Here is a 26,660-nt window from a genome sequence, read left to right as displayed (position 1 = left end):
TGCATAAGAAATACCATAAGCAACACGAAAGAAGTGCAACAATCAAAGTGCTAAAAAGCTTAAGGGGCTCAAGTGTTGAGGTGTTTAGAGAAGAGATGAGTTTTCAGGCGTTTCTTGAATGCACCAAGGCAAACCGTGTGGAGCTGGGTAGCATATAAACTATGCTGAGACAATTATGGATGTAAGCCTGTGATATGGATGTTTTTGATTACATTCTGAATTAAATGGTAACCTGGCAACAACAAATAGGCAATAAAATGGCTCTTTTTTTTGGTCTAACTACTCCTGCAAGTCAAGCTTGCAAATATCAGAGCAATTTCAACTCTGTTCTTATTGAATTTAAAACCTTAAACAGTCTGTATATTTTTGTGCTTTCCTGTGCTGTTGCATGGTCCTGCAGAGTGTTTCAGGGGTACAGTTGAACCGAGCCGGCGGGGGGCGTGGTCTGTATGAGGGGTCCGCCCACAAAGAGAGCGCGTCTCTGTCATTGAGCCTCGGACCTCGTGTTGTAAAAGGGCGCTCAATACGACTGAAGTCTTCAACCAGCAACGACCTGGAAGCGCTGCTGCTGCTGCTGCTGCTGCTGCATGGGCTTTACACTGATGAGCATTAGGAGCAACGAAGTCACACACTGGTATGTTTTTTAAGTTATTTATTTATAGCTATGACATTTATACTTGTTTGTGTTTTGAACATGTTACTTACTATATGTAGAGTGTATGGGACCTTAATTAATCTCAAGACCCCGTGATTGACATGAAATCCCATCTTCTTATCTTCACCCATAAGAGTGCTGTTTTAATGTAATAAATGTTTACGGATTTATAAATTACAGAAGCTATTTTGTGTCAGTATTCGATGCAATACTGCGCTTGAATAATGAGATAGATAAGAGATAATGTCCAACACTTTGACTGTAACTGTAACCAAGACTGTTTTAACTGTAACACGTGACTTATAGAGTTTGTAATGAGACATGCATATTATAAGAATAGGCTTATAATAACCTGTTATTTTATATCTTGACTGTATTTGTTGTTTGGGGTATTCTGACTCATTGTGTGATGTTGACGATATAAATAGCTGAAGACTTTATAAAATTATCAATATCAACAGAGAAACAATTTAAAGTCCACTTAACTAATTAATCATATCACATCAAAGTGGTCTCAAACTTTTCACTGTAGACGCTGCACTGTTAAGATGTCTGTCTTGTCAAATTAGTTGTCCTGTTTCTGTCTGTCACTAATGAGTCTGAGTGTGAGAAAGTCTGACCGTAGAAATTCTCACTGCAGCTCACGGATGACTGGGTCGCTGCGGGGGTCACATCACGCCGGCATGGTGAGGTCAAGGGGACAGAGGACGTCTAATGTCTCAAGGCTGTGACAAGAGGAGAGAAAGAAAGAGATGAACTAGAACTGCTAGAATAATTACCTGTTACTTCAGAGATCAAATCTGTTTGTTCTTGTTTTTTAAAGCAGGGAAAATGTGTTTATCTCTATACAGATTTACATTAGTCTGGGGTCTGTCATTCAAAAGATGAAAGATTATATGAAAAATGATTTATGTCAGTCTAAAACTAAAGAGAAAAGGTTGTTTCTGGGCAAATTTCTAAATAAATACGGGTGCTCCAAAGTTTCTTCATCATAAAAACCTTTGAAATATGATTTACTATAATATACCTAAATTATGCAGTAAATGAACCTCTTTCTAGGTTTGTTTCAGTCTGGAGCCTGTTGCTTTATTGAAAAGATGGTATTTATATGAAAAAAGATTTATGTCAGTCTAAAACCAAAGGTTAAAATTCCACAATTATTTAACTATTTTCCACAACATCTATGTGTTTTGTGTCAGTGAGGAATAATGTGATAGAAACAATGACAATATTAAAGCTGAAATATTGGTTAATGTCTTGAAATAGTTTCTGTCTGAACATAAAAAGTGGAAGTTTTAGTGTTTATTAAGATTAATGATCATCTTTAGGGTTTGGAGTGTAGAAGGATCCACAAATACAGAGTAAAAACCTTATGCATCAAAATTAAATGTAAAATCAATTACAGCTGCCTATAGTTAACCAATTTATACACTAAAACCTTTGTGCTTTGGGTTCCCTTTATTCAAAAACAGTCAGCCAAATGCAGAATATCAGAGCATCTTGTAGTGCTGGCTACAGCCCAAAGCCAGATTTCTGAAGGAATACAGCTTTTTACTGTATCCATTCATGAAGAGTTTGACTTAAGGTAAGCCTTTTATGTCCTCAAGTCTACAGCAATGAGGAAAAATGTATAAATCATGTTAACACATGTACACCAAATAATGAAATAAATCACATTTCTAACTAGATTTACATTTGCATGGGTATAGCATCATCATTTTAATTCCTCCTGTACAGGATGCTTCACAGGGGACTGCTTTAACATGATTTCTTGATGTTTTAAATTTGAGGAAGAAAGACAGAAAGAAAGAAAGAAAGAAAGAAAGACTATAGGTTAAGAAAAAGAAAAAGGAACCTGTTAGGGGATGTGAGGAGGGAGAATTATAAATAAAGTAATTTCCTCTCTGTGTGTGTTTCTTCTATTTCAACATCTTAATAAAGATTTCTTTTGTCTGGTCTCTTTTTTTATAAGCAGTATAGCTGTTATTATCAATAATGGTGAACAACATTTGTGATTTTTATTCTTTATGTTACATAAATATGTAGGTCATTATAATTAATATTGTTATTAGTAGTATTTTAGATCATACATTAAGGTACAGACACGTCTTGTTAGACTGTCCTCTTTCCTGCACGCGCCCAGGTTTATTCAAGCGAAAGCAATTACTCATGTGGCACGCGCCAACCAGCTGGGCGCGAGTATAGCTGCTCTGAAGACAGCACAACTACATGACTATATTGTAATGTTACTATAACCTTGTTTTAAATATAAGGGTTTAAACGATGACCGCCGACATGGTAAATGTAAGAGTTGAGGGAATAAAATAAATTATGATTTATTATTTTCATTACTTTAATTTTATTATTGTATTTTACGGACCAAATCTGCACGACACATTTTCTAGAGGTCGTTATAGAGAGACAGCTTCTCATAAAGATGGGTTTGGGTCGGCCATAAAAGTGTTAAAATCAAAAATTATCTGTCATAAGCATAAACAGTGAATTTAGGGTCACACATGGTCAATTCTTCAGTTTTATATGGCTTAAGCGAATTTGGGACTTTCCTCTGGATTGTAGCCCACTGTTTGAAGGGGTTTTTTTTGGACTCTGTCGTTGTAAAGGCTAAACAGCTGAAAAGAATAAACGGACAGTGGATTGTTAGAAGCAGCATGAACTTGAGGAAAAAATGTCCTGATTTGAATGTTCCCGCTCAGCAGCAGATGTGACCACACAAAAGAGGGGCCCCACGCCTCGAATAATTGAGTCCAATTTGAATAACTGTCGCACGTCTGACGCGTGCAAGAAATATCCCAGCTTTCCCAGGCTCGTAAGAAAACCGTTGGCAGCCCCTTTTCCGATTCAATAGAGAGCTAAGCTTCTCGTTGCTTGAAGTTGTGGGAGCGTCTGTAAGGAACCCTGGGAAAAAAAACTCCAGATCACACACACATGATTAAACCCTGTGTTAGACCCTTCATTATAAAGCTGCTAAGCTGCAGCTGCACCAAAGGTTTGCTTTGCTCTTTATGTCTGGACCTTACTGAATAAACAAGAAGATAAACAAATAGCCTAACAATCATGTTATTTAGTTATCAAGTAATCAATAAGCCTGGCTGAATTTCATTCAGAAAAGTTCACATATCAAATTTTGTTTAGGTCTATGGTGAATTTATGCCACTACATTTTTAAGTTGTTGTTTTTTTTTAAACACGCTGTAGGTCTGTTTTTGTTTTGGTAAACGAAAAATCAGGAAATTATTCGATTTAATTTACTTATTTATAATCCACACAGTCACTAAAAACAACAAATAATAGCCTAATAACACCTATAAAGGCAAGTATTCTATATATTCTTTGCCTAAATGGCCTTTGCAAGAAATTCTAGGCTGTACGGTTTTGCAGTGGTATTGATGAGGTGCCTCCTACATCGTGTTAGAGTGTCGCTATTGTCCATTTCCTTCAGGGAATTGTACAATTAGTCAGGCCGCTCGTGGGAATTTCCCTTCTCCTCAGCCAAATGCCAAATTGGCGCGTGGTGTCTATGACAGTTGGGCCGGTGCAACAGATGGGCCGGAGAGGCACGCGCCGAGCACGAGACTCGCCCATTAACCCCACCACCCCCCCTACTCCAAACACACACGCTTGAGCGGAAAAATCAATCAACTTAATCTGAGAGTGTGAACATGCAGAAAGTGCAGGACCTGGTGTGAGGCTGCAAGTTTTCTTATTATGATGTCAGCTGCCAAATTATCCCATGAAAATACAGAAAATATGAAATAGTAATTATTAGTCTATAAATAAGATTGAACACGAGTAAACTGCATTAGTTTAACTGTAAGAAATATATCAAAACTGATATTCTGACATTGTAACCGAAATCTAAGCCATGAAACCACTGAAACTGTTTTGATAAAAAGGTTTGTAGTCTAGTTCATATGGTGTATTAATAGTAGTTATTCGGTTATGTGCTATGTTACAACATGTGTGTGATAGTTTACAGTGATTCTGACAAGCCAATAGAGAGTTTGGCAACTGAACATCTCAGCAGGAGGAGGTTTAGTTTAACATGTTGAATATCAAACTTTCCTGCCACCGTTTGGTGATGAAAAGTATTACAGTTCATCACAACGTCATGTTCATGAACTGGAGAAATGTTTCCATCAAGCCTACCTTTTAAAAACTGTCTTTCATGCATTCAAGACAGGATCAAACCAAGCTAAGATCCTAATGTGTGTGGTTCATTTTAACATAATGCAGTGAGAAACATCACAGCTGACAGTAACTGACTTGTAGGCTTGATTTTTCTACTTATCCAGTAGAAAAAAGTAGATTCAGATCATTTACTTAAGAAAAAGTACCAACACTGCAGTCCAAATGTACTTTGTCATGAGAAAAGTCCTGCATTCAAAGTGTTATAAAGTAATAGTACACAAGTATGATCAGCAGTAGGCTATCAAAAGTCTGCAGAATGGTCCCATTCAGAGTATATATCCTATTACTTTATTGGATTACTGTTACAGAAGCATGAACATGTAGTTGGTTGAGGGCCGACTACAGTAACATGAACTACTTAATATACTGTTTAAGCTCTGACTAAACATTGTATTTTAGAGGCTGATCATGTTTTTTGTATATAAAATCTTAATCTGCAAAGCGACTATAGTTACAGATTTACAGATAAATGTAGTGCAGTAAAAAGTGCAATATTTCTATAAAGTTGCATAAAATTGAAATACTCAAGGACAAGCACCTAAAAATTGTATTTCATTATAGTAAATAAGACCTCAGTTACTTTCCATCATTGCACACATCACAATCAAACATTGCTATTAAAATATTTTCATCACCCAGAAGTAACTTGTTCAAAATATTGACAGTCCATCAACTGTATAGTTATTATCTGGTCTTCATTTCTTACATTTAGTCATTTGGGAGATGTTTTTATCCAAAGTGACTTACAATCAAGTGTTAGAGGACAGTGACTCAGAAAGAGCTGCATTAATTCTCAAGTAGCTGACCAGGTACAATGAGAAAGAGCACTAGACAGGTTTTGTTTGTGTGTTTGTTTTTAACATATAATTATTAAAGTAAATGTAAAAAGAATGAGCAAGTGCATAAGAAATACCATAAACAACAAGAACAGAGAGCAACAATCAACAAAGTGCTAAAAGTTTAAGAGGTTCTTCACCGTTATACATAAAGTTCAGAGATTGTCTGTAACCGCAACCAGAAACTTCAAACTGATGCTATCAGTTTTAGCGATAACTATATAAAATTGTGATAAATAAGCCTTCTGGCTCAGTATAAAATAGAAAACATGAATCTCTTTTTCAGCTACATAAGCAATTATTACTCAACCATCATTTATAATTAACTATTATATTGACAGTTTAATAGAAGATTGATTATGTTGATCAGACTGTTTTAGCTCCAAGGTGTTTAATTTGGAGGACTTGTTACTACTGTACAGACAGTATGGATTAGCATGTTCAATCTCCACAGCAAGAAACTTGCTAACTACAATACGTCACTTAACATACACATACCAAAACACAAGTATTATTTTTCAGAAGCTCAGTTTTCCAAAAGGCCACCAGATGGACCTCTTCAGTATGCAAACAGTAGGTGTCCAGTGATGCTGATTTCACTGCCATATGTAAAATTAATGCTGTATGCAAACAGGACTGGGCGTGTGTTCAAAAACTCCATCGCTGGAGTAGTTCATAGCCACGGTCTATACTTGACTAACACCCCCCACCACAGTTGTGTAACTTTCTCTGTTGGACTATGCTCACACTTTTAAGTAGCCTGGTCGCACTGCGCCTTTAACTTCTGAGCCGATTTCCAGAAAGCAACAACCTGTAACAGGCTCACTGATCCTCCCCCTGATGGATTATTTAACAAGCGCTCAGTCCCATGTCGCCATCTGCTATAGGAAGAAAAATACTGCGGAATATTCTCTGAAGCACATGACACGCGTTTAGTTATTAGGAAACTATTTGAACAAACGAAATAAACAAAAGTAGTTTAGTGGTACACAAAAAAAAAAACAAATATCCTGGTGCGGCGCTTGTGCAACAGGTGTTCAGCATCCTGCGGGCGTCAGAGAGAAAAGAAGCGGATAACTGGGTCACATCATCGGGCAAAACATAGACAGCAGGTTAGTTTAACACTCAGATAAACAAAAACGGAGTTTTATTTCAACATGTAAAAAAGTCGCGTATTAAAATGTGCAGCTTGTGAAGGATAACGGATCTTGCGTTTGACCATTTGGCTCTGAAAGATGTGGAGCGATAACTGAGCTTTCCTACTAAGTTAATCGGGTGACTGAGATGAACTGACGCTTCAAAGGGGACAATGCTGACCCCAGCCACACGGTGAACCGATCGGGCTCAACTCAGGCTACCGAAGGAAGGAGTCGTCCAGTCTGCGGCAGTCATGGTGGTGGAGGGGGACAGGACGCTGCTCGCCGCAAGGCAAGGCGACGTGCAGGCTCTGAAAGTGCAATTAGCGGCAAAGGCGCTAACCAGCGATGTGAAGGATGTGCTAGGAGCCTCACCGGTCCACCACGCAGCCCGGGCAGGGAAACTGACCTGCCTGCGCTTCCTGGTGGAGGAGGCAGGACTGCCGGGCAACTGCCTGGCTAACAACGGGGCGAGCCCGGCGCATGACGCAGCAGCCACCGGCAACTTGGCCTGCTTACAGTGGCTGCTGACCCAGGGTGGATGTCGGCCAGAGGTGAGTGACTTGGTCAATAGTGGAGTGTAGTAGACTGTTGCCTAATGCAATTTCCTCTGACCTGACTGCCATCTCTCAGCTCTGCCTCACCTTCCATCACCCAAACCACATTTTCACCTCTCCGGCTGAGGTTAGATCTGGGATGTCAGTGTTTTCTCATGTTTAAAAAGTACATTTCTAATATATCCTTACACACAGAAGTGAGAAAGTTTAGGAAACAGCATTTAGATCATCATATTTCATCACTACAATTAAATTGTTCGTGTGTTTTAGTTGTTCCTCAAGGCAGGTGGACACATCTTGTAGAATAAACTCAGAGATACGTTTCATTACAGGCAACCTTTATCGGTTTGGTGATTCAAACATTCAAAAATGAATGGTGACTAGACTGGCTCTACACTGGTCCCTTTCAAAGAGAAGAAATCCTCATTCAGATTTCCTCATCCAGACATTTAGATATGTTGAAAGGTAGCATAACACTAACATTAAAATCTATATGAATAGAGAAAAACTTCAGTACACGTAAAAATACTATCATTGTCAGGGCATTTACAATGCACTACAATGTTAATATTCCCCTTTGAAGTTTGTGGCTTTTGTCTTGTTGCTCATGTTCTCATGATAATGAAGTATGCAAAACTGGATTTGCAAATTGAACATCCATTATAAAGAAAGGTACAGTACATCAGAAAGGGAACAAAAAACCCCACATAATGTCAGTGTAGTTTGATGTGATAGTGGGCTAATGTTTGGCAAGAAGTATGGTTAAACTTTCACATGATGGATTAAACCTTATGATCCCCTATGACTCAATTACCTCATTTCCCTGCTGGTAAGATGCAAAGTATTCACAGCAGGGAAGGAATGCAGCAGGAACTTTGAAGGAGTCTTAGTAAAAGCTGTAATACAGTAGTGTTGTACTATAATGTTCTCTAAATGTCTTCACGTATTCAACCCAAACCTAATACAGTATTTATCAGTACCTGTATTGTGACTATCCATCCATTTTCTACACCTGCTTAAACTTCAGAGTATGCTGCATCCTACCATGAGAGGCAGAGTCCTCTCTTCAAAGGTCATCACACATACACATTCATTTACCGGCAACTTAGACACTCCTGTTCCCCTAATCTGCATGTCTTTGTGACTGTAGGAGGAAACCCATGTATATATATGGAGACTATGCAAACTCCACACAGACAGACTCATCCTCAAGACCTTGTTGGTATATGAGGCAACAGTGCTAATCACGATAAACAACTTTGCTGACCCACATTAAGTTTTCTCCTCTAACTCAAAAATAATTCAGACAGCACAAACACAAGTACAAAACCTGAGTCAATCAGGCACTCGATCTGACCTCATGTAATCTGTGATTCTAAATTTGAAGTAGTAATAAGAGCTCTTCCATCTACTTACTGTGTCCATTACTTTTGAGGGCTGCCTGACCAACCGCAGAAGAGCAACAAAGAGCGCCCCACGACACCAACTGATAAGATACTTGGCTGACATTTAGTGAAACCTATCAGTTACCACTAGTACTGGCAATCTACTTGATAAGTGGTCAGTGCTGGCTTCCAGTTTTCATCATTGTGTCTTTTGCTTTGTTATTGCACTCTGATCCTGATTATATCTGATGTTAATGATGTTAATTTAAGGCACTCTGCTGCCTCAGACTACAGATGCAGCTTCTTAGTTGATAAGCATTAATAAACATCTAACCAAAAAAACCACACTTTCCTCTCCAACTGAAAGCATGTATATGCAATTCTATTTCTTTTCCGTGTTAGCTGTTGTTTCACCTCTAGACACAAAAAATAATAGTATGTTAGAGGTAAACACAAGTTTTAAAGGGACATAGAGGCTGTAAAGTGATGTCTTGTTTCAGTCAAGGTCGAATCAGAGAGTTAACATATTATTCAAATAATAATATGTAGGCATTTGTACAAATATACAAATTTTTAATCATTAACCACTTTAGTTGTGACAGATATGTGATTTTAGTTTCCGGGACCTTTCAGATTCTCTTTTCTGGCTCTGCTGATTGTACTGCAGGTGTAGGTGCAATCATCAGTCTGTGTTGCTTAGAAATTAAGCCAGTTAGAAGCCCAATGATATATTAAATTTTATTTATTTCATGAACGATGTTGTGTGTGTGGTCAGTTTTCTTTTATTTTACGTGTCAAGCAAGGACTCATTTCCTTTCAGCCTGCTACTCTTGTAAATTGTGAAGGTTCCATATATATTTCAGAAAATCAGAGCTTTGAGCATTAAACAGTTAACCATTTAAATAATTTAAAGCTTCTGTATATGAAACATAAATTAAACATGAACCTTTATGGAAAAAGGAATATGAACCATTCATCTCATACAGCACAGAAAGTTGTGTGACCGATTCCTTTTTCATTAATTTCAACAGTAAATACTACAACAACGTAGCCAATAATAACCTTATTATTTCCCAAAATGAAGACATCATATCTGACTACTGTAGTTGAGTGGCAGCAGCCTACTAACATAACTCTGGTCTGTTGAATTGAATGGAATTTGCTGGGTACCACTTCCTAAAAATATATATTGTAATTTTATAATGTCAAATCAGAGTGACTGCTGGCTTCTACAGGAGGATACAGCACAAAAACACTGTAACTTTAGATTCTGCTTCTTTACACAATGAAAGTATTTTAGATCTTACATTTTGTTCTTTTTTTATTGAGAAATAATAACAGGAAATTTACTTGCGAAACCCATAAATTTCAGCTCTATTCCTTCTTTGTTTTCTAGGACAGGGACAGTTCTGGTGCCACTGTTCTCCACCTTGCATCCCGCTTCAGTCACCATGAGATCACCGAATGGTTGCTGAAGAGTGGGGAGGTGGACCCCGGGGCCACCACCGATGCAGGCGCCCTACCCCTTCACTATGCAGCTGCCAAGGGAGACCTGCCCTCTCTCCGATTGTTACTGGGGCACAGCCCAAAGTAAGAGCTGCATGGTGGTTTTCTCTTTGCAGTGGTCTGTAAGCTTTCTTTCACCGTTTTCGAAATATGAGCTAACTATGATTTCAAAGCTGTCGATTCCTTCTTTCTGTTGTCTTACAGTGACTTAATTTGGTAAATTTTGGGCAGGGAATGCAAATTACTTCCTTAAAGGACCAATGTGCAGGATTTAGTGGCATCTAGCAGTGAGGTTACAGATTGCAAACAACTGAATACCCCTCCCCTTCCAAGTGTGTAGGAGAACCTACGGTGGCTGCGAAAAATGCAAAAGTCCCTCTCTAGAGGCAGTGCTTGGTTTGTCTGTTCTGGGCTACAGTAGAAACATGGTGGTGCAACATGGCGGCCTCTGTGCCAAGTCCATTCTGCTTGATGCCACTAAATTCTACACTGCACCTTTGACAGGCACTTTTTGGTTGACATGTCCATGAACTGCCTTAATGCAGGCCGAGCACAGACTGCTACAAGGTGTCATTGATTGTGTGTCTAAAAACACCTATTCAACACCTATTCTACAAGGTTTTATACAAATATATCTTTTTCAAACGAAGCGTAACATTAGTAATACACAATGCTGTGATGTTGAGCATCCAACTGATCAGTGCTAAAAATCTGTTGGTCTCTAGAAGGTACTTTCAGTCCTCACCTTTTCATTCATTCCCAATCCTCTGTGATTAGTAACTGTTCCACCTACTCGAAGACATTTTAATATGTGTTACTGAAACTGTGAACTCCAAATTTAATTAAAAAATAACTACAAGTTAGGAGGACACTGAGTTACGTCAAGATTTTAAGTAAACAGACTAAATCATCCCACAAAACGCACAGCAGTAAATGAGTGAGAAAGTCAAGCTGCATCTTTAAAAGTAATAGCTTTACATACAGTATCAACAGGTGTGACACAAAGTTAGGACAAACAGCAAATATATAATGTCATACTGTTTGTAACTGAAGCAGTTCAGAGTGGATCCACTGTTCAGATTCAGATTTAACTTTGTTGGCAATTTAAAAGGTTGACATTGGTAAATGACCAGATTTCAAGTCAACTCTTCTTTCTAATGAGTTACTGAACCAAACAATTCAGAAACACCGCAGCCAGAGTTTTAGTCATTTGATAGGCTCATACTTTAGGTAGTATTTACAGTACCCACTGGCACTGGTGGGGATCAACCTGAACTTTGCTTTTTTGATACCGGTGTGGCAATCTAATTACCAGTTTAAATCCCATTTAGAAAAAAACCTCTAAGTGGTTTACTTTTCGCAAAATACTGCACACTACAATAACCCCCCATGTGCTGCTTATGTAATACATCTAGAATGATGTCTATGGGTGCTGTGAGTGCCATGTCAGTCAAGTAAGTGTGTGTGATCTAATATTTGTGTTGTCAGATTGTGCTGTGTATTACTAAATTAGGTAGGTGTGTGTTTGTGTGATTACCCCTCGACGGATATCATCCCTAATCAGTGCTGTGTCAGACCCACCTGTGCCCTGTAGAGATAACACCCGCTCATATGATCGCCATGGACACGCGTAAGGCATTAGGAAGACTGAGTTGTCTTTTCTAAGACACAACACTGATTGCACAGAGCTGGAAAGACAGAGTGAGCACAAACTATCACCACAGACTCGTTATACAGAGCGACCAGGTCATTTGCAGGACAGGTATTACATAGTAAAAAGGGAAGCGGGGTTAGGGTCACTGCACTCTCATTTCAGTCAGCACAGCTTTTGTACGGCAAACCAGAGAGGTCGAGTTTGATTGTGATAAGATGTGTGATCATGATGCAGCAATTTAAGTGCAGATTTGGCAGCACCAAAGCCTTAGTATTCAACAGCTCATATAAAAGTTTGACCAAATGTCTGAAAGTTGGTATTACTGTTAAGTTCAAAGTGTAGAAAGGTCAGATTTGGTGCACACGTAGCGTCAAACTGAGTTTAAATATGAGAAAACAGGTAATATGCTGCATTCCCATTGTGAATTGCAGTTACATGTATATTTTGAATTTCAAGTGTATTATCATCAAACCCATGTGAATATATTTCTAAAAAAGTATTCACAGGGATTTTGTGTATGACATTGCCAAGTAGGCGAGTGGACTACCTATCTGTTAATTAGCCAGTTATGTGTGACCTACAGCATTTCAGCGCCATGTATATTCTGTAATATGTAACTGTGATCCAATTCCAGAGCATTAACCCGTTTCTCAGCTAATGTGAAAGTATTCTAAATGCACAATTTCCTCAGGAAGCAGTAACAGTAACACTTACAGTCACTGGAATAAACACTTTGAGAGAATGGTCTAGCTGTTGTTCTTCTAAAGACACTGTTCTTCTTAAATGTGGCTGCATCGCACTACATTCAAATGCATTTAACGACACATACAGTGTAGAGCTCAGAGACTTGCTCAGTGACGTCTCAGTATGGCTGTTGGTTGATCATGCCTTCCTGCTGAAAGTGACAAGTAATGAATGCTTCTAAAACTTAAATTAGTTGTTTCTATTTTAGTCTATATATTAAAGTGAATTCAACACATGAACAGATCCCACTGGATAATATTATGGTAATGTTAAGACTACTAGGTTTTTCTGTTTAGCATTATTGATAGCAGCACCTGTCTGGTGATGTAAAAGAATAAAAAAGGAAAATATGGAGATAACTGTTGAGCTGATGGATGTTCTCTGTGCTGGTGTCTACTTCAGCTATCAACAGCAATCATTCACTGCTGTCATAAAGAAATAGAAATGTAAATCATTTATGATATAGTCTCAAAACTTAACAGTGTTGTTTGTTGAATTGCTTTGACTTTGATGACTTTAGCAGGACGAGCAGCTTGTCCTAACCTTGCGCTCTACACCTCCAATATTGTCTAGTTGCAGCCCAGACAGGTGCATAGCTGCTGAAAATTTAATGAGCCCCAGGGACACGGTAGCTCCCTGATAGCTGGGCCCCATTCACTCTTCTCCTCCACCCCTCCCACGGTTGCTGTTTACCACCATCTCCACGGTGACACACAGTAGCGCCAACCGGCGATAAGATAATGAGGAAAACAAACCCGTTTGAATAGACGGGCTTCTTTCTGGTCACCAGCCTCAGGCATTGTTTAGAAAGGAACTTTGCAGCAGGGAGATAGCATTCTTGTTTCAGGGTTTATTACAAGCCGCAAATTTGTATCAGTGAGTTTTAAGAGGTAATTGGATGGCTCAGAGTTTGTTCCAGTTGAGAAATCACAAGGATAACATGACCCCCTCTCTTACACCATCACTTTAGTAACTGGCAGCCTAATGACAGTAAAACATAATGCTACACAGAGGTAATAGTAGATACATTAACAGGTAGTAAACAGTAAACAAACAACACAAACTACATTTGAAGTCATTTCTTGCATTATTTGGTTGCAGCATTACCCTCTCTGTCATTTACAAACTTGACTGTGACAATAAGTTTCTTTACAAGTGGTACAATCTGTTTTGTGTTGTATTTCACGCTGTTAACGCTTACACAGCTTAAAACTGAAAACAAACTGAATACGTCCCCCTAGGTTTTGACAGATAGACTTTTGGAGGCTGGTGGTCTAGTTTGAGGGTTCAAGTTTACATCTTCACCTAATCTTACCCCACTCCATCTCCATATCTACAGAGGTTTACAGCATTCAGAGCACTAAAACTAAAACTACCTAAACGCTAAAACTACCATTACTATATCTATTCATTGGCTGGGTAAGAATTTTATTGAAATATATAAATATATATAAAAGGCCAGTATTGGTTTAAATGTACTTGCAATACCCATTGAGATGGTAGCAGTTGTATTTTTTTTTATTGTATTGTTATTTTGTTTGGATAAAATTGTTACAAATGCAACATAGCAAATGAGTTTCCCAAAAGTCCTCTGTGAAGTGAGGACAAGCACTCAGGAGGAGGTGTAACCATAAACTGCTGCAGTATTCAAATGTCTGCAATCTTCTAGTCATTAAGCGATCACAGTCTTTTTGTGGTACGACTGGCGCAGCACAGATGTGGCTCTGTTTCCAGACATTGTAGTGTTTGTTAGATTTATAAGCCACATCTGAATTGTCAGCTTGTTCGCCCATCCATCCTCCTGAAGCAAAACCAACAGGCTCATGTGCTGTTCCTCCACTGATAGCCTTGGTACACAAAAGACTGAATGAATGAGAGAGAGAGAAAAGGGGAGAGAGGCTACAGACAGGTTATGCAATCAATTAGCACAGATTAAGATCTTTGGCCAAGCCATAATTCCAACATGCAGTTGAGAAGGGTAGACCTCCGCATTAGGATATTCTAGAAAGTTACCTGTCTAAAGGTGGACTCATTACACAGAATGCTAAACACTAACACTACAAGTATTTTCTCAGGATACGAGGGCCTTCTTACTTCTTCCCTGAAGGTCATTTTGGTTGTTATGGCTATTGTGTATCAGTGTAGCAGCCCACAAACAGGTTTAATCAGTGTTCTCTTTAGCTTTGAGTTGTTTAAAGTAGTTCTTAAGTGAGGTTTTTGGAATTAAGTAAAGACACATGGAAAGCAAGGGGTAAATAGGTGTGTGTTTCACCAAGCCAAGAGCTGAGCCGCATGCATTTTCTTCAGCACAAATCTTCTCACAAAACTTCTTGCTACAAGTTGGATAAAATCCCTTTTCCGTTCCGTTTCACAACACAAGGTTTAAACTCACAAAACACAATCCAACATGCCATAATGAAATGCTTTTGGGCAAAGAGCCCACAGTATAACAACTGCACACTTTGTAAGAGTGTTGTTGTCATGTTAAAACCTTGGATGTGCAATTCTTAAAGTGAAGGATTATACATTTCTCTCCAGGCTGAGAAACTCATCTGATAAAATTGTTATATATGAGCATTAAAGTGAAGACAAGGCTGTTTTATCTAGTTTTGATGATGTATAGCTTCAGTTGGAAAGTACCGAACATTTTTGACCACATCAAATGCCTTTGTGGCTCTACAGGTCTGTGTTTTAATGTTAATGTTTTGGGGCTCTGCTGTCAACAACTATAGCCTAACACATTAGATCTACATAGGAGCTGCACATCATGTAATCAGTAGATTTACATGATGGAATATATAACAACTTTCAAAATTGCAAACACAAGATATCTAGGTCACATTGCTAAATAAAGTGTATAAATTCTCCCACAACATTCATTATTTAGACAGGAATAGCCATTGAGCTTTTATCAGGCAAGAAGACCATTAGTGTGACATCAATTACTTTGCTTGTAATGAAGATAACCTTGGTCTTTGTTATCATGTACGTGGGGGGAAGGGAGGGGACAGTGTACAGACAATTACTGAGGTAAATTACTCATCGGAGCTGAACTAGAAATATATCAAATGTCTGCTACTTCGGAGTGTGTGTTTTTCTTTTTGAGTGACAAAGTGATTGGCGAGGTTTTGCCCTTTGTGCCACTTGCTAGCTGTGTCGTCACACAAGGCTAACCTCTTTCTCAGCACTATGAAATCTACACCTCTTCTCCAACAGCACTTCTTTAGTGGAGAGTGTTCAAGCCTCTTCACTTTGGACAGTTGTGACAGAGGCAGTTTGTGCTTTGTTAGAATCATATCCATCTTACCTCGAACACACTGGAGTTTGTCACTCTCACAATGTTTGTGGTTAGGATTAATGACAAATGTAAGGTTCTCTCTGACATAGACCCCACTGCACAGGTGAACATCATCCCACTTTGGTTACACTCATGAATAATTAAACCTGTCTGTCCACTTCCTGATGATAGAACTCCAGATTACTTCCCCTTCATATTGTGAAATATTTACGATGTGCTTGTTTTTACTTAGAACTTTTCCCTAGATCACCCAAACAGGCCTCCATTGTTTACTCTAATGTTTGCCTCCAAGACAACCCTATGCCTCAGAGTTGTCTGACTAAATTTATTTTGGATACCAACAATTTCCCTAGAAGATGTTATTTTAAGAATGTGTATCTCTTTTCTGAGAGCTCAGACCCACATGGTACCTTAAGATGGGGTCTTTAGTCAGTAGAGTGTTGGCTTTGAGCCACATCCTTTAGAGGGAAAGCTTGGCAGGGTCATGTTTTGTGTCTACAGGATCCACCCGTCCACTTAAGCCCTGCCTCTCATTTGCCTCACCTTCTCTACTCCTCCTCGTCATCTACTTAGTCCGTCTTGGCCACTGGCAGACCTGCGTTAAGCACAAAGCAAGTTGGGCAAAGCCAGTGGAGTGATAATCCTCTTAGGAGACTCATTGCTCATTTGTCAGCATCCAAATAAAGCACGACCTTATGGGATTTAGAGGGGAAGTGCCCGCTCACTCACTGACCTCCCGCTGTGACTGAAAAGATCTGGGACAAGGAGAGATACAGGCATTGGATGAGCTTTTGCATGGGAGGTGTGGCTAAGGGCCTTTGGAAATAAAGAGACCAGGATTTGGCTCAGCGTCACAACTGTCTGCTTTCCGAACAGCCGTATGTTGACATTGACAAAGGCATGTTTTCCTGTCACAGTTACCTGTTGCCTTCAGACCACTGACTGTATATAAATATGGATGACATGACAGCTGCTCAAAAGTGAAGCCAAAATATCTCAGTCGCCCCCTGGTGGCTGGTTGCAGTATAGGTCATAAATCCCGCCCCCTCCATGCGGATGGGACATGAGCCAAACTAAAAAATCAAAGTGCATTTCAAATACATTTTTCCCAAAGATGGCTTTTGTCATTTTAAGTACCTCTAACACACTGAATTATGTTCAAGTGCTCATTTTTCTGATAAGATTGTTTTTAATTAATTATTTGACGATATAAAAAGGGGGTCATGATTGACAGCTGTGACAGCCGCTCTCAAACCTTCTGTCAGGCGGTGGGAGGGCTGAGGGGGCGTGTCCCACAGGCCGTCATCCCGCTGCCTGACTCTACTGCACAGACCATGGATGTATTATAAGAGCTGGATACCGAATGGTGCTCATTCAGTCCTACAGGAATTGCTTGCCTGGCGCATATGCCAAAAAAAGTTTCTAGCTTCCGGGTTTGCTTCCGCATTGTGCGGCCCACTGAATATGCGCAGTAGTGTTTCCCCCACTGGCCCCACCTGCGAGTTCCCGCTCGGCCCATAGACTTTAAATTGTGATGATGTCACAGATTTTTAAATCGCTTTTCTCGGCTCGAGGAAAGTTTAACAAATATAAAACCTCCATGGATCAAAAGTTCATAATAGAAAGAGTCATAATTGACGTTGTTTGCACTTTGAGGCGTCCTGTCAACAGTTTTACAGACGTCTCTTTTACAATGGCGGTCTGGGGGGAAAATGCTTTTTGGGCGGCAGGGAGATTTTTCGCTGCAATACCACGAGTGACCACTGGGAAAAATTGGCTGCAATGCTGAGCGGTGGCGCCCTATCCAGCTCTTATTATACATCCATGGTGCAGACTCTGGCTCCAAATGACATCATACAAGCAAAATGGCAGCTCCCGGCAACAACATACAGATGGGGCCGAAATATTGGTACCCTTCCACCTTTTTCTAAAAAAACTAAATTTTCTCTGTATTAAGTTGAAACTGACAGAAATATATGGTATCCATCATTCTTTATTTCACATTTAATATAACTGAAACTTTGCTTTTGATTTACAACGTAACATATTATTTAATACAATAAAACAAATGAAAATGGCCAAAAATACTGGCACCCTTAACCTAATATTTTGTAGCAAAGCCTTTGGAGGCAATAACTGGAGTCAAGCACTTTCTGTAACTCTGAATAAGGTTTCTACCTTCTCCACTGGTCGTTCAACCCACTCTTCTTGAGTAAACTGCTCCAGTTCACTCAGGTTTAATGGCTGCTGTCTCCCAACTGCAAATTTCAGCTCTTTCCACAGATGTTCAATGGGATTCAGATCAGGATTCATTGCAGGCCACTTCAGAATGGTCCAACATTTTCTTCTTATCCACTCTTGGGTGCATTTTGATGTATGTATGTATGTATGTATGTAAGACATAGCTCTCTGACACTGAGCTGTATGTTTCACCCCAAAATGCCATGATAGTCTTCTGATTTCATTGTGCCCTGCACAGATTCAAGGCACCCAGTGCCTGACGTAGCAAAGCAACCCCGAAACATCACTGAGCCTCCTCCATGTTTCACGGTGTTCTTTTCTTTGAAGGCTTCATTGTTTCTTCTGTAAACATAGGGTTGGTGTGATTTACTAAAAAGCTCTAATTTTGTTTCATCTGTCAAAAGCACATTCTCCCAGAAGGAACATGCATTTCGCCAAGTTTTGTGTCTCCCTCTTAAAAGTGGGGTCTTCTACCATGGAGCCCATTTTCATTCAGACAGCGATGGATGATGTGACTTGAAACTATTGTACCTTAAACTTGAAGATCAGCTTGGATCTGTATTGAAGTTTTCCTTGGTTCTTTCTCAACCATTCGAGCAATCCTTCAGTTCAATCTCAGACCAATTTTCCTCTTGTGAACACGTCCAGAGATGTTGGCTACAGTTCCATGGGCCTTAAACTTAAACTAAATAATATTGGCAACAGTGGTCACAGGAACATCAAGCTCTTTGGAGATGGTCTTGTAACCTTTACGTTGACCATGCTTGGCTATTACCTTTTTTTGGTCTTCAGACCACCGTCTAGTTTTCCTTCTGTTTTCCATGTTCAATGTGATGCAAACAGTGGCTCAAAATAGCAGAGGGAGTAATTTTCTCCTTTTAAACTGGCTGCATGAGTGATTAGAAGATTGAAAACACCTGTGATACTAATTTAAACACAATAGTCTGCTTAAAGTATCACTACAAATCAATTATTTCTTACAACTTCTAAAGGGTACCAATAATTTTGTCCAGGCTATTTTAGAATGTCTTTGTAGAATAAGCATGAATTCAGTTATTTTCACAACTTTTTTGTTTTGTTCCACTGCAAACCAAACATAGACATGCATAGATATAAAAATATCTTTTAATTTCAACACTGTTCGGGGTAAATAGTGCACTATTTTAATAAAATGCAAAGGTACCAATAATTTCAGTCACGTCTGTATTTTCACTTTGCTTCACTTTGCATCACGGTAGGAAGTGGAGATGTGTTGTCCATATTTATATACAGTCAATGCTTCAGAATACTTTCACAGTCTCATACTCTTGCGCTGAAAACTGAAGCCAGGGGAAACACTTCAAGTTTTGGATTTTCTATTTAAGCATAAAATGGCCAATTTTCATTGTAAGCACAAACTGTAATTATAAATGAGACATAATGGATAATCTAAGTAAATGTCACCTATTTCAGACTCAAACACAGAAGTAAAATAGTGTTTTGTTTCTTTTGGCAGGCTCTGTGTAATAGTTTTGCATTCAATTTACATGTCACATTGTCATTTGAAACCCAAGCTCTCCTTGTTTTTTAGTCTTTATTAAGCCTTAAAGGAAGATTACTGCAAATAATCAATGCTTGAATTCTGTTTAAAATATATATACAGTATACTGAATGTACATAAAATTAATTATAGATTTTCATTGCTTCGTTTGCTTTTGAGATACTCTATAAATAATAATAAATAATAAGAAAAAAATGTTGATGACCACAAGTATTTATGTTCCACTGCAACTGTGGGTCTGGACATGATATTAAACAAACCCGTATCCAGTCAGTCCTGTTTGTACCATGAAACTGTAAAGCTGAATCCATCACATATCTGAAACCACAGTGAATTACACATAGATTCACTATCCATTTTATAGATTGTAAAATTATATAGAACTCTTTTGGGTGTCAGCATGTATGGATGTCACCAATCTGGTTTATTTTCAGCAGACTTGTATGTTGTATGTTCACAATCGGGGAACAATCAACTCTACATTGATTTTGTTTCTATCCGACCATTCAAATTTAAGAGACAAAGAGAGGACAGGCTGCGACATACAGCCTCTTTATTAGAAATCTGGTTTCCATGGCCTCTCTTATTTATCATACTGCTTAATTTCCCTACAGCATTGTCAACTCCCAAACTAAGAATGGTGCCACACCGCTCTACCTGGCCTGCCAGGAGGGTCATCTGGAGGTCGTCCAATTACTGGCTAAGGATTGTGGGGCAGATCCGAGCATCAGAGCCAACGATGGGATGACACCTCTGCATGCTGCAGCCCAGATGGGCCATAATACTGTCATAGTCTGGCTGGTATGTTGGAATGTTAAGATCCTATAGATCAAATCTTGAAAACAACATCAAGTACACTGATCTATTTCTAGACCCACATACCATACTTACTGAATTGTATATTTATATATATATTTACTTAAATCTGAGAATATGTAAGTAATGCAGTCAGATATTTTATGATAAGTGCTGTAACTACTTCAAGTAGTCTATCCACTGCATATCTAAAATTATGCTTCCTAACACCAGAAAAACTGGAGCGTGATTTGGCTTTTTTGATCATTCAAAATCATATTTTATAAATAAATTGTCTAAAAAGCACATATTTAAAATTTAACTGCAAATGCAACTGAAAACCTTCATTAAGATAATAGAAGATGACTATAACTTGTGTTGCTGTCCTCCCTCTTGTAGATGAGTTTCACAGAGATCAGCCTGACAGACAGGGATGGTGACGGGGCCACGGCCATGCACTTTGCAGCCAGTCGTGGTCACGCAAAGGTGCTCAGCTGGCTGCTGCTGCACGGCGGCGAGATTGTCACTGACAACTGGGGAGGAACGCCCCTTCATGACGCCGCAGAGAATGGTGAACTAGAGGTGAGTGCTTGTGTCTTATTTTTTTTCTAATGTAATGCACAGAGTCAAACTAGAATTAACAGTAAAATACAATACAGGTAAATAAAGCTCTTCTTTCTGGTACAGTATGGTACTGGAAAAGTTCTTTAGTCACCAGAGAAAGAGGAGCTGCGTCATTTTCCTGAAGTGATTACAAGATGCAACACTCTCCAGTACACCATATTCATATCATGTGCTTACATATCCATCCATCCACACTGGGTTTCACACTAAGCCATCTATTTTGAATGAATGGTTTAATGGTTTTGCCCCCACTCCAACCTACTATTTTGACTAATGTTTTGTGGTATCCGAGTCTTGTCAGTTAGCTGTGTCAGCACAAGCTTGATATATTAAACATGGAGAAATTTCATATTTTTTCTGACATTTACATTGCAGAAGAGGAGTTTAAATTGACCCAAACCCTGACTTACAAGGTGTTTGCTCAAGTTTTGAACTGGAGAGAACATTTTTAAGACGCAAACACAAACATGAGTCAATATGGGAACACAAAGCTTGCTCAATCTGAGAACAACGAGCTTAGCCTGGCTTTCACCTGGCACTTGACAGGGTTTCGTAACAGATGTTTGAAACAGTTTTTATGATTCTTTTGATTACAAGACAGCCATGCTTTGTGCTAGAATAGATGAAGGTTTCCTCCATCATTAAGTAAAGCATTACAATCATACACTAAGTAATCTGCTGTTAATGTGGTAATTTTCTGTCTTCTTTAATAGTGATTTATGAGCAGTCTTTGAATGAGATGATCAGTGAAGAATCAGGCAAAATTTCACATCTTCTTATGCTCAGTGAGGATGTGATGACTAATTCAAATGTAGTAAGGAATGTTATTAAAGTTTGAATTATGGTACCAGTGTAAATATAATATAAAAACAGAACAGGTAGTTTATATGGTACAGTGAGTCTGCCTTTTATACTGAATTAAAGTGATGCTACTGATATTTTTTTAGTTGTATTCCCCTGCAGTTAATCATGCCTTTAATTGGACAAGTTTTTAACGGTACGTCATTATTATTCTGGAAAAGCCTGTATGTACAGAGTTGATATTTACTGTCACAAACAGTGATAAAGCTTGACCAGAGACAAGGTTTCACAAGGTTTCCGCAGAACTAATTATCTGTCTCTTTCATGTCACTCTCAAGTGCTGTCAGATCCTCGTGGTCAATGGGGTGGATCTGGGCATCAGGGACCAGGACGGCTTCACAGCAGCAGACCTGGCTGAATACAACGGCCATTCCCAGTGTGCCAAGTATCTGCGCACTGTGGAGAACATGGTAAGAGACACAGCTGTGCCCTACATGTCCTGGGGCTGTACCTGAGCCTCCTCTTAAGAGCTATTCACAAAGCAGCTGAGGGAAACTTGGCTGGGATTGAGCCTGTTGCTATGAATGACATCCTGTTTCATGAATAAACATATTCACTATCTCTACAGTGATTTGTTGACAGGTGACCTGTCTGTCAGTGAACGTCAAATAAAATATTCAATACACAGGAGCATGAGGAACAAATTAAATTTGATTGACAGATCTTATTAACAAATCTTGTATATATCTTATATTCTAGATATTTTGTCAACTATTTTGCAACTTTTGTCCAGTTGAGGAAAAAATCTTCATTCTTTTGAGGGTAATGTGTGCACCACACCTATTTTACTGGCTGTGAAATCAGCTTTTTTTATTTAATGCAGTTGGTGTTATTTAATGAATTATAAAACAAAGTGCAGTCTGAGAAACCATTTTTGGTTTCATGAATAATCCTAACAGATGTCTGAGATATTCCAAGTTGTGCAAACCATCATCTCCTGAGTTATTGGATTGTTTCAACATGTTAATGAGCTAACTGGATCCTTATTAACTCACCCGCAATCATATATACTGTTAAAGGTTCACTATCATTGTAGTTTTCCAAAACGTTGATGTGATGAGGAGCATTCCCTGCAGCGCATGGCTGTGAGTGAGCAGGTCAAAAACGTAGGAGTCCTAAAGTTTGGACTGACACGCTCCTTATTTTCAGGAGTTTCTCCTAACTCAGCCAGTTAGGCTCCAGTATGAACTGAAACTTAGAAAAATATGCCATAAGTAAGAAAAAAATAAGGTTTTTAATATCTACTCAAGGAAGGAAGTTGTGCATTAAGCCTATATAGACCCTTTGTTATAGCAATCTGTGATTTCAGCTGGATTCAGTGAAGAGTTTTATATCTAATAATATCAACATTCAGGATAATACAACATTTAATTATTTGTACGTCATGAACAATATCTCAGACTCCACTTATTGGATTTCCACATACCTGCAACCCTTAAGCTGCTATAATGTTTCTTGAAGGATTGCACAATATTTCAGACATTGCTGGTCAGATTCTTATCAAACCTGGGGGCACAGCATGTCTTACCGATGTGTTTTTACATTTTCAGACACTAATTGGGCCAATGGGAGCTCTACTCTTACAGGTCAAAACAAGGAAACATACAGTATTTGTTCCTTCAGTAGCACAAATGGTCAACTTCTACTTCATCAGACTCTGAATTAGATTATGAGTTACCATGTCTGCTTTAGTGACAACATGTTCCATGTCCAAACTGTATTTCATATTGTGCGCAGTATTAGTCAACAACAGTATTTAAATATTCTAATAATTCCTGTTCTTATTTGGTTTGGCCCCAAAGCCAAAAAGCAGCCTTAAAAAACGGACATGTATACTGCATCAACAAAATAGCTGTCGCTGAGCCGAAGTGTCCCTTGACTAACATCAGTTTTTCTCAGATAATTACTAGAGGTAGTAACACTTGACATACAATGGCCCCTCGTGGCTCAATCCTCTGAAACACCCAAGTGGCCGGTAGAATAATAACTCCTCCACACTGCAGGGTGTGAGAAACATATTTCCCTCCCTTGTTCTCATTCCCATGTGGGACATTCAGCCAACTGAGTCCTGCGTTGTGGGAAAAGCAGAGGGCCCCAGAGCCTTTTTGATCAGCTGTGAGATGTTTCATTAGTGTGCAGTAATTAAACTCATAATGCTGTTCTCCTCATGTAAGTCACCAGGGACCCAGAGGTCGTGGGATTTAAGAAATGATGAATGAAATGAAAGGACATATTTCAGTGATGATGAATTAATTCAGAATGATTCAATAGATTGTTTTGTTTTCATTTCGAATGTGAAAATGATATCCACATATCGAACAGTTCAACAAAACAGATACAGTATAATGATGCTTGTATTCATGAACTGCATTCCTCTGACAGAGTGTGGAACACCGTGTTTTGTCCCGGGACCCCTCAACAGACCTCGAGTACAAGCAGCCGGACTCAGGCCTCTCGTCTCCAAACACCACCATGCCCCCTGCCAGCCAGGCAGCACACTTTGACATTGGTTCACCATCCAGCTCGCTGTCCAACTACGACTCAGCCAACTCCAGCCAGTCCAGCACTGGGGAGAAGAGGAGCAGCTTAACAACGTCACGAAGCCCGTCTGCTCAGCTGAACACAGTCGCACACACAGGTCCGCAATGCAAGTAGTAAAAATAATAAACTCCTTACATTTAAGCTTTCAAAGGTGAACTGATACAGTGACTTATATTAAATCCAAATTACGCATAATTCTTTTTCTAAATTGAAATATCAAGTGCTGATGAGCTTAACAGTCAAGTTCAGATGTATTTTTTTTTATCAGCTCATAGTCAGAATGTGGGCTGAAACAAGCCTTGCTGTCTTCAGTTATTTAGCCGTGAATCCTTAATCCAACTTTGCCAAATCGCAAATACATGCCCGCAGCAATGGTGGAACCCTCAGCTATTTACTGAAGTGCTGACAACATGCAGCAGTTTTCATTCTTTTGTTTTATGCCACAGGTGCTTTCTATACTGCTACTGCACCCTAGTGGTCTGTGTGCAGATAGTTGATTTGGATGGAGGTGTGGATCATTATTAGAGTAACTGTCATGTATTAAGAAAAACAAATGAAGTAAATGTTGAAAGTTTTCTGAATGCTTTGTTTTGTTCATCTAAATTGGCGGGTACACCATGTTCAGGTTCATATGGGAGTCAGTCTACATTAAACATGCCTACGTGTGCTGTATCTTTGTCACAGGTGCATCAGAGTCAGCCATATCAGACATGCAGGCGTACATGGACATGCTAAACCCGGACATTGGCTCTGACATGCCCAAGAAGAACGAGACACCTGCTGATGCCGCCCAGAAGCTCCCGCCACCGCCAACCTATCCGCCGCCGCCTCCCCCACAGTCTCCCCCGATGCCTCCTCCACCCCCGAGCTTCCCAGCACCACAGCCCCCTCAGGAGCCGTCATCAGCTGAGTTTCTGAAGGTGAAAAGCAACTTGCGGCATGTGGACAACACCAGCAATAAGGAGGTAGGGACAGTGGAGGTGAGCTCCTGCATGAGCTCAAAAGATGAAGCAGTTTGCAAGACGAACCTCAGAGCTGTGCAAACATTTCCTCATCTAGAGGGAGATGATCTCAAATGATCTTTTTTTATTTGGATCATTATCTGTGCATGTCCATCGACTGTCTCTGCTATGCAGAAATAGTAAGTAGTGCGTCACCCTCTGGCTTATTTGTAGCATAAAGACAAGCATTCCTACTTTTTCCTACATGGGATGATTCACAGCACATGGCAGTATATTACCTACAGTAAGTTATTGTTGCTCAAATATACCCACTTTATTTTACCAAAACTGTAGCTATATAAGCCACGGCATGATGAATGATATGGAACAATCCTAAAGAAGCAGAAGAACCAGGGTGTTTGGGATAAATTGTTTGAGAAATCATGAGCTGCATTTTCCCCTTGTGCCTCATCAGTTGAGCTTTTGCTCCTCCATAACAATGTGTCTTGTCTTTGTGCCCACAATGATGTTATTGTGTTAGCATGGCTAACGAGACTAACGAACATGCTCATTACTGAGGCGGGCCTCTGGGTTGACACACTATGGTTGTTGTGATGGGTTTGATGTTAATTCCAGTAATTAATCTGGCCGCAGATCACTCAAAAGTGAGTTTCAGGAGCTGTCAAGCAGCAACAATTAAAACTGGCATCAACATTAGTTTCAGTGCTGCTTCTGGTGTTTCTGGTGGTTCGATACTTCTGTGAAGGACATTAATACTGAATGTGAAGTTGAAATTATAATTAAATTGCAATTGACTTGCTCAGGGAACATTGTAATTATGACAAAGATAACTAATCTGAGTGATCACTTTCACCTCATGAAGCATTTATATCTTGGTTGTTACTATATATTCCAGTATGATGATAGACAAGTTTCTGTCCAGTCTTATGAAGGTCGCTTTAGTTTCAACCAGAGACACCAAAAATGTGCAATATTTGGAAATCCTCCATATTAACTTTGGGAGTTTTTCTTTGTAATTATTGCTTTAATTTCTGCAAGCATACTAGTCGCAAAAAAATGTCTGAAATAAAGTTAAAGGTTGACAGTACTGCACGTCTTTCATCTAAAAGCAGAAGTG

General features: G+C 39.3%; 2 protein-coding genes across 10 annotated transcripts in view; one reads left to right on the top strand and one right to left on the bottom strand.

The window, feature by feature from the left end:
- The window catches only part of acot7 (acyl-CoA thioesterase 7), a 131,225-nt gene that overhangs the window by 79,604 nt on the left and 24,961 nt on the right, over window positions 1-26,660 (bottom strand). For 4 of the 5 annotated variants that reach the window (XM_044350793.1, XM_044350795.1, XM_044350794.1 and 1 more), the window contains one exon: window positions 1,276-1,380. The exons of the other annotated variant lie outside the window; for it this stretch is intronic. The gene's annotated coding sequence lies outside the window, so the exon portion shown is untranslated. The remainder of the gene's footprint in view (window positions 1-1,275; window positions 1,381-26,660) is intronic. 5 annotated transcript variants of the gene reach the window in all.
- Window positions 6,128-26,660, top strand: part of espn (espin) — a 48,672-nt gene continuing 28,139 nt past the window's right edge. For 2 of the 5 annotated variants that reach the window (XM_044350789.1, XM_044350784.1), the window contains exons 1-7: window positions 6,129-7,389; window positions 10,174-10,367; window positions 20,375-20,561; window positions 20,955-21,137; window positions 22,319-22,450; window positions 24,423-24,678; window positions 25,266-25,546. In XM_044350789.1, the coding sequence (XP_044206724.1) occupies window positions 7,090-7,389; window positions 10,174-10,367; window positions 20,375-20,561; window positions 20,955-21,137; window positions 22,319-22,450; window positions 24,423-24,678; window positions 25,266-25,546 (1,533 nt within the window). In that variant the 5' untranslated portion in view covers window positions 6,129-7,089. Of the gene's footprint in view, window positions 7,390-10,173; window positions 10,368-20,374; window positions 20,562-20,954; window positions 21,138-22,318; window positions 22,451-24,422; window positions 24,679-25,265; window positions 25,547-26,660 lie in introns of all 5 variants that reach the window. The other 3 variants (XM_044350785.1, XM_044350787.1, XM_044350788.1) reach the window with 3 other exon arrangements.

The sequence above is a fragment of the Thunnus albacares genome, chromosome 5, assembly GCF_914725855.1.
Source record: "Thunnus albacares chromosome 5, fThuAlb1.1, whole genome shotgun sequence".
Lineage (NCBI taxonomy): Eukaryota > Metazoa > Chordata > Actinopteri > Scombriformes > Scombridae > Thunnus > Thunnus albacares.
The sequence above is the reverse complement of the archived record's forward strand: the minus strand, read 5'-3'. Positions and strand labels throughout refer to the sequence as shown.